Genomic DNA, 8959 nt, shown 5'->3' on the forward strand with positions numbered 1-8959 from the left:
ATGGAAACTGTCATCTTATGTTACTCCCATGTGGAACAAACATGCATAGAAAGAATATATAAGAGGGAGACAATTTAATTATAATTATTAAATTATTTACATGGCAAATATTTTCTTGCTGAACAAATTACAGTACCTATCAAAGGTTTACACCACATCTCTCATTCTGATTAAAACTGAATTCTGATTAGGATGTATTGGCCCAGTCTGTTCTGACTGTGTTCTTTAGATGAAACATTTTCATTGTAACTGGTCTATTGTTCCAGTTATGAGTGAAACATCAGTGTTCATATAAATATAGCTACTGATGTTTTCTGGGCTCAAAATTGGAGTTTACAGGAAAAATGTATTATTATGGTAAAATTCCTGTGGATACATAATTTATAGTCTATAATGAAAGCATCTTCCATGTACTATTAAATAGCAATCTAACTGGTCTATTGGCCATTCTCATATCTGTTTTTTTTTCTTTCTTTTTCTTTTTAAGTTTCAAAAAGGCAATATCCATTTATGCCAGAAGTGGGCAGTGTTACTCTATGTATCTACGTATTGGGTGCATTCAACTTGGACATACAGTACACACAAGCAAAACTTCTTTATTCTGTACATAAAGACAATTCAGTTTATAAAAGTGTTGCTTTATTTTATGCAATTCAAATGCTCACAATCATCAGTGAATTCTTCATAAACAAGACATGACAAGTAAATATTTACAGTATAAAACATTTAAAACCAATTTAAAATTGTTCTAGACCTGCAATGATTCTATGATTTTAAAAGTAACATTGTATTCTTTAGTTTTTTTAAATGGTTTTTAATACTGCTATATATTAGAGTCCGCTATTATTTTTTTTTTTTGTCTAGTTTTAACCTGGAGGAAACAGTTGCTCAACTCTGCTAAATTCAAGACCTTCAACAGGATATATGTAAATGGTTTAAAAATAGGGGAAGTGGGTTGCTCAGTGTTGAGGAAAAGCAGAAAAGAAACAAACAAACAAAAAAAGATCTGGTCGACATATTAGCAATGCAAATCTTTATGCTGCATTTGGGGCACATGTACAGTAATGTGACTGAAAACATAAATAGCTAAATCTTCACACAATCAATCATTCACAATAAAAATGTCACTCTCACTGTCCTTCTGTACTGTAAACCATGAGTACTTCTTTAAAACTTAATTTCCCTTAACTACACATCCTTTTGGCTCACCATTTCACTGTCTAAATCCTGATCCACTCCATCCTGCTTCAGTTCATCCTGCCTCTCTCCATCAGACAAGGTCTCAACTTTTGCTCCTTCACTCGGCTTTTTAAGCTGAATCTCTGCATAATCACTCTCCACTTTTTGTGGCATCGAGCCACCATCATCTTTTTTCTGTAACAGTGAATAGTTGATAGAGGCATAATCAAGTTCATTTACTACTCCTATTCCTTCGGTCTGCTCCTTTCCTAAGATCTTCATCTCCTCATCAGTCCCACCATTTAATGCAGATGTGTTTGAGGAGACAGGAGAATGTACTTGAAGAGGGGCCTGTTCATCTGCCTGGTGTTCATCAGACTGCATCACTGACTAAAGAATAATAAGGAAGAAAAATAATAAGCTTGATCATTTCAGCAGTAGTCTATTTTTTTATTATTATTATTCCCACTGATTTGATAGGTATAGGCAAAAAAAAGATTTTCTCTTATTACTAGTATGTGACATAAATAATGCATTTAATTTTGAGAAAATCATTGCTTTCCAGTGACAGCTGGTTAGAACACAGAAAAGCTGTACAATACTTGCCATTAAGCTGTTTTATTAAAGTCACACAAAACTTATGGTTCCGCAACTTATACCTTTTTTTAATAGACATTTTTAGCTTAAGTCAGTTAGTAGGGAAACTTTAGTTTCTTCTTGATTTATCACGAAGGCAATTCACATTGATTATGTTTTATGACACTTGGATTGTATTTTATGTTCATCTTCTCAGTCACTACATATAATATGCTATGTATGCAAAAGGTACTCTGGATTAAATATAATAGCCCATATACAGTACACATCAAATCTAAGGGCAATTTAAGCTGTCTTGAGTGTCATGGTGAAGCTGCAGGAATCTACAGACTTAGTTAAAAGTATACTGTATCTACCCCCGGATACTTTATAGCAGCATTATGTGTATCTGTACTCTTTACTTACAGTACAACTACTTGTTCTTTGTTGCACTAAAAGTTCATTATAACCAACTGGTTAAAAAAAAGTTTGTTTGCTTATTTATTTATTTGTTTATTTATTTATTGCTAGCTTTCTTGCTTAAAAATAGAAAGAGGGTTTGCTCTCAGCCATTTTAGAGGTTTGCACAAGATAAAATATAGGGTCATCTAAGATAAGATCTTACTTGGTCATGTTCACTTTTAACAGCCTCTAAGATAATGCCTTCTTTGTCAGTGTTTGCATCTGTTTTTCTGCATCTGCAGAGAAACACAAAAAGTACAACAATATACAATAGACATATGTAAAACTTTGTACGTACAGTACAGGAATATTATTACTATTAAAAGCAGTGCCAAAAAGGTAATAGTAAAGAGAATAGTCTCTAAACGTAGCCCTTTTTAATATGTATTAGAATATAATGAATTTAGAATGTACAGTAATGGAAATATTTTCCAAATCCCAACCTTTGCCCTTGTAATAACATGGCCTCTAACCCCCCAAAAGTCTGATCATAACATTTGAACATTTGAATCAAAAATTCGAAATAAAATACTCTACCTGATGCAGACACTCACAACGCACAACACGACAGAGAAAATAACTGTAGAAAAAATCACTCCCAGCATAAATATGAGAACTGTCCTGAAGTCCAAGTAATTTAGGGGATCTTCTGAGAAATAGGGGATCACTTTAAAACAAATACATAAAAATGTAAGTTACAAAATGCAACCAGCAAATGTTACTGAATAAACACTGGTCACAATAATAACCAAGATAAGATAAGCACAGTGTGTGTGTGTGTGTGTGTGTGTGTGTGTGTGTGTGTGTGTGTGTGTGTGTGTGTGTGTGTGTGTGTGTGTGTGTGTGTGTAAAATGAAGAACCTGTCTAATGCTGATTTAAAAGTGTATTCTGATCAGTTTTGTAACACTTGCTTTTCACTATCATATTTAAGATCTCAAATAATCCTAAATTTAACACAATTTTAGGGAATCTTTAAATGTTGCCATTTGCAAGGTATAAAAACCTCTTAAAATAGCCAATGATTTTTTTTTCTTTTTCTTTTACTTTCACAAAGTAATAACATATTCTTTTTAAATGCTGTTATAACAAATGAATGTTTGTTTGTTTGTTTGTTTGTTTGTTTGTTTGTTTGTTTGTTTTAATTGGCTGCATGCATGAGTAATTTTTTTGGTTAATTTTAAGCATCCATGTCTCTAGTTCACATTTTAGTAGAGCTGCATTAATTACAACAATCATCATGTTCACACATCTGGTTACAGTTTACATAACAAACCACGTAAAGAAATTTCAACAACATATCTTACATTTTAGCTGTCACAAAATTAGAAATGCTAACCCAGAGCTCCAACTCCCATCAAGAACCATGGACTACAATTATGCCAACCAAAGATATCCAACACCCAACACACACTCACTTGGTCACATTCACTGGCATTCTGACTGAACACATTTGTCCCTCATCACCATCACTCTATTTAAATAGACTTTGAACATAACCTCATTGTAAGTTAATGCTATCACCTATGTATTAACAAAGCTTTTGTGTGCTTGTTATTTTTTTTTTCTATTTTTTTTCTTTGCCCTCACACTGTTGATGGTACATTGCCTGATCTTGCCTGTTGTTTACACCTTTATTAAAACCCCACATTATTGCAACTACATTGATCTGATGTGACATCAGCCATGTTGTTTTAAATGCTAACTTAAATTCCAGTACTGAAAAATATAACATGATAGCTGTCTGCCTGCTCATGAATCTCCCCCACCTTTATTCTTACAGTACATGTTACCAAATAACATATTGTTTCATATTAAAATGTTGAACTTTAATACTGTTATAAATCTAGGAATAAATCACAGTGTATGTAAAAGTAAAAAGAGAGCATAAGACTCATACAGTACATATAGAACTTTTGAGAAGTCCTGTTTGATCCATTTATCATATTGTATACTGTTTATTCAGTGAACAGGGTCACGTTGGAGGCCTCAAGCCTATTATGACAGGAGAGTCAGGGCACGATGTAGGGTACACACTGGGCAGGGTTCCAATCTTTCACAGAGCACACACACACACACACACACTACAGGCAATTTGGAGTGGCAGTTAACCTAATCTGTATGTCTTTGAACTGTGGGAGAAAACCTGACCCATCAAGGACAGGGAGAATGCACACAGAACCAAACCCTTAACCCTGGAGGGTCTGAGGCCACAGTGCTAAACACTACACAACCATTCTGCCTCCTGATTGATCTATTTGTATCAATATAAGCAAAAAAACTTTTGCTAATGCTGCGAACTGAACATACAGTATGTGATTCTGAAATGGCACTTTTCTAGTAAAAATGGAACTAAACTTTAGGCTTGTCACTGTTACTGTAGTTTGTATCCTTTATTATTTAACATTATTTGTTACATTTGGGATCTCTTTATAAATAGCTTATACTACATTTACTGTACTTTTGCAAATGTTAAAGGAACAAAGAATGTCTCCTTTAAGATAATACCTTTGACACTGTTTAGACTGTCAGTCCAAATCCAATTACAGTAGCTGATCCAGTTTGGAGATTGCTTTCATGTATTCTGAACAGTAAAAAAAAATTGCAGATCTGATTTCAGCCACATTAGATTCAAATTAGATTGTGAAATAGTTGCTTAAGTCTATATGCTTTACCCACTCAATTCGGATTTTAAATGGTCTATTATATCCCTTGCAAGACAATGCAGAATTTCAAGTCCGCACACTCACATTGTTTGGATATGGATCCATGGTTCAAGATCAAGCAAAAAGGCGAACCACAACTACACAGCATTCTAAACAGAGCCAAATCTGGTCTGATCACTTTCAAAGAGCAATGTAGACAGTCAGTCCTAAAGATCAGATCTGTGAAATGAATTTGCCTGCAGTCTGAACAAGACCTTAGTAACCTTCCAAGTATTTTTCTCTGTCTCCATCACTGCTTCCTCTCACTGCTCTGCTTATCTTAAATTACTAATTATTAATTAAAGGCCCTTTTATGTACCACGCAAATTCATATGCATTGTTGCATTAACAGTGTATGTGCTCTAAATGCTAAGACTAGCATAGCCATAAAAGAACTCAGTGCAGCTTTTAACAATCTGCAGACACTGCAACCTGACAGAGCCTCTATAAGTTCTTCTGATTTTTACCTAAGATCTGTTCTGCCGAGGTTTAAAAACACCTAAACCAGTTTTACCTCACTCCTGGACAAGCTCAGTCTTTTCTATTCTAATATTAAAAAGGGAAATATGGAGCACTGTGTTTAAAAAAAAAAAGAATTTATACACTTTTCTTTAACTTGTTGAAAAATGATGAAGCATATACCTTAACTGTCATTTGTGTTATATTTGAATAAACAGTCAAAAGAAAATGCATACAATTTACTTATTTGCATTCAAAAAAAAAAAATGTGAAACTTACTTGGTTGTTCAGTTCCTTTACTGGTGTTATATGAAGTGGTTGCATTCATCTTAGAGGAGGAAGTGAAGGTAAAGGTTTCACTGACCGAACTACCTGTAATAGTATTGGTTAGTTTAGTGAGGTTTTCTTTTTAATATGTAACATACTATGCAAGTAACTGATCTAAACTTTAGGTTTATTTATCATGGTTAAGTAAAAAACAGGCAGGAACCTTTCATAGACCCTCTGCTCTGACAAACAAAGCTCTGAATTGAACAATTACTGCTTTAAAAATAAAGAGCAACTAATAATTTAAAATGTTAAAATTTATAATTTCTCTAAATCCCTACTTTTCAACTGAGAAGTTCTGTCAAAAAAAGAAAAGAAAAACATTTAAATGTACAGTGTCCCTGGTTTCTCCAGGACCAGGGTTGAGAACCACTGTTCTAGAAATTTTTCGCTAAAATGAATTGTGACCTGTCTGACCTAAAATGGCATCAGAATTTACTATTTTATTATTTTTTACCATTAAAAGAAATTTATGTTGAAAATTAGGTTATACGACAATAAAATATGATGGGAATTGGAGTCTTCTATTCTCCAATAGCGGCATGTTCCAAAAGGGTTTATTCCTCTTATGCGACAGTGATCTGCAGACAATTTTAATCTGCTCTGAAAGTACTGGTGAGATCAATTTTTTTTTGCAATATACCAAAGATACTTATGTTTGAAATCAATTGAATATCACTGGAATTTCAGATCTTATTTTTCTTTATATTATTATCTAAATGTGTTAAAAAGGTTGTACTGTAGTATGGCATGTATTGTTTGGACCCAAATGTTTGTTTTTTTTAATTATTTATCAAAAAGTCTTTCCTGATGTACAGATGTGCCCTGTTATATTAAATGTATGAACAATTAACAGCTCATAAGCATTGTAGAAATTATTAGATAAATATTAACCTGGAATTTGCCTTGCAGTTGAGATTATGTCAGACTTGCTGTTTCAGAAAATTGACCAACATTTCACAAATTCAGTCTGAGAATTCAATAGCACTGTGGTCTGAGAAATAATTAGTACACTATTTTTATTACTTACTATAACTTATTGAAAAATAGTGAAGCAATTACATTAACTGCCAATTGTATTATGGTTGACAAGAAAATTTAGAAAGACAATAGTAAATACAGTATCTGTCAAAGAGTTACTAAGTATATACATAAAAAAACTTGCATTCAGAAAACTTTGCATTTAGAAAGAAATGTGAAACTTACTTGTTGAATTTAAGGTGTTGGTTGCGCTATATGCATGACTCTCAGTGGAGGTGAAAGAGATCGCTTTAAAGGAGAATGAACTGTCTGTAATTTGATTGGTTAGTTAGTGAGGTTTCCTCTTTTTATTTATAATACACTGTGCATGTAACTGAGAGACACACCGCAATGTAAGTATGTTCACTCATCAAATTGAAAATTGTGGTTAAATAGAAAGTAGGCAGGAACTTTTCACAGTAAAAAAAATGAAAACCTACTGCTTTCAAAGATCACCTAAAATTTAAAATGTTCAAATTTATCATTTCTCTGAACCCCTGTATGTATCACATAAGATGCTTTGACAGTCATACATAGAACAGTGGGTGTAGCCCAAAAAGAGCATTAATAAGCTAATTGGATAAACCAGGTAGCCTACAAGATGGAAAAAAAATTCTAAGTAATTCTATTTGAGAAGTATCTGAACTAAAATATCATCAAAACTACTGCTGTTTTGCCAACATTTAACAAGGTTTATGTTGACATTTACATTCGGACAATAATAGATAATGGGTGAAGTGGAGTCTTGTATTCTCCAATAGAGTCAAGTTACAAGAGTTTATTGCTCTTATGCTACAGTGATTTGCAGATTTAGTTATCTTCTAAAAGTACTGGTAAGGTCATTCCTTTTGTTTTTGAAATACACTGGAGTGTAAATTTGTGTTTGAGACAACAGACCAAAATTTTAGCTTTTACACAAAAAACATGTACATGAAACAAAGACTACAGACTGACTACTACAATATAATGTACATAAAAGTACACTGCAAATTAACTCAAGTGCATTTTCTGCCCAATAACACTGATATTAGAATTGGTCTAATTATACAGGAAGCTTTTTGTTGCTATGGTTTTCACTATTCCACATGAATGGAAGCAGAATTACAGGAAAATAAATACATTTGGTAAAAAAAAAACTAAAAGGATAAATGGTTTTTTTGAATAACGATGAAAGTTTATTTGACTTTTGTAACCGAAAAGTGATACCTGAAGCTGAGCCATTATCTGAGGTTGACACCACAGTGGTAGCATTGTTATTTTCCCCTAAAAAAGAATAAAAGCAAGGAATTTACATAAACAAAAATTACCCCATTACTTAAAAAAATAATAAAATAATAAAATAAACAAATAAATAAATACCCCTACTGTGTGTATAAAAGTGCACATGCTATGATAGACAGCAGCACCTACCTTTGGTCTCTATTGTAAACGTTAGGAGCAAAACAAAAATGAGTATATTCATCTCTCAACATTCACTCGGACCCAAACCAGATCTGCAAATAATTAACAATGTGTTCATACACATGCCTTTCTCTCTATTGTATAATTATTAGGGAACAAGAAATTTTTTACTTAAGTAGTGTATTAACGAACGATTATGTAAACTTCCTGCCTGATATTAGCCTAATATAGCTTTGCTATTATTTGCATTAGTTTTTTTAGAAAAGTAGTCAAAAGTAGTAACTAAAAAGCAACAGTATGCATCACACGCATCAGCATGTATCTTATTGATAATTATTATTATCGCTATTATATATTTTTATTTCAACGCACCTCCTTCTGTCACGTCCTCCTTTCTCCAGGACTTTCAGTTTAAGTGTATATAAAGCTTGTGTGCTGTTGAAAGCTGTTCTAACTGCTTTCACATCCTTCCTCAGACTTTAAAAAGCACTTCCACCTTTAGATGTTACTAAACATTTCACTGCACATCTTCTAACCACAAGTTCAGAAATTCATGTGAAACTGACTTTTGCCCTGAGCTCATACCCAAACTGGCATTTTTCTTTGCTGTGTCATTTTCTGATTTACTTTACCTTTAGTTAAACTTTAAATTAATCTTTTCCTTATGTAAAAGTAAAGTTATATACCTTATAACGTTTGTGTACACAGAAATTTAGCTGACAGATCATTTATAATTAATGGTAATTTGTGGGTTACACTAAAATTCTCTTTGATCCACACATCCAGCAGTGTGTATGGAAGGTCACTGCAGGGGATTTACAAGGTCTCTTCT

At 33.0% G+C, this 8959-nt stretch overlaps 1 protein-coding gene across 4 annotated transcripts; it reads right to left on the reverse strand.

Annotated features, from left to right (window-relative positions):
* Positions 1-617: 617 nt before the first annotated feature.
* Positions 618-8575, reverse strand: LOC128533695 (uncharacterized). Of its 4 annotated transcripts, none has more exons than XM_053507986.1 (8): positions 8500-8575; positions 8137-8219; positions 7933-7989; positions 6913-6975; positions 5659-5751; positions 2755-2884; positions 2381-2453; positions 618-1569 (listed from the first exon to the last, which is right to left on the reverse strand). In XM_053507986.1, the coding sequence occupies exons 2-8, from the start codon at positions 8186-8188 to the stop codon at positions 1189-1191; spliced, it is 849 nt and encodes a 282-aa protein (XP_053363961.1). In that variant the 5' UTR covers positions 8189-8219; positions 8500-8575; the 3' UTR covers positions 618-1188. The 4 variants fall into 4 exon arrangements, with proteins under 4 accessions (XP_053363961.1, XP_053363960.1, XP_053363959.1 ...); XM_053507985.1 differs by having other exon boundaries at positions 2755-2863; positions 6913-6996; XM_053507984.1 differs by having other exon boundaries at positions 2755-2866; positions 6913-6996.
* Between the last annotated feature and the right edge of the window lie 384 nt (positions 8576-8959).

This window comes from Clarias gariepinus, chromosome 11 (assembly GCF_024256425.1).
Source record: "Clarias gariepinus isolate MV-2021 ecotype Netherlands chromosome 11, CGAR_prim_01v2, whole genome shotgun sequence".
Classification (NCBI taxonomy): domain Eukaryota; kingdom Metazoa; phylum Chordata; class Actinopteri; order Siluriformes; family Clariidae; genus Clarias; species Clarias gariepinus.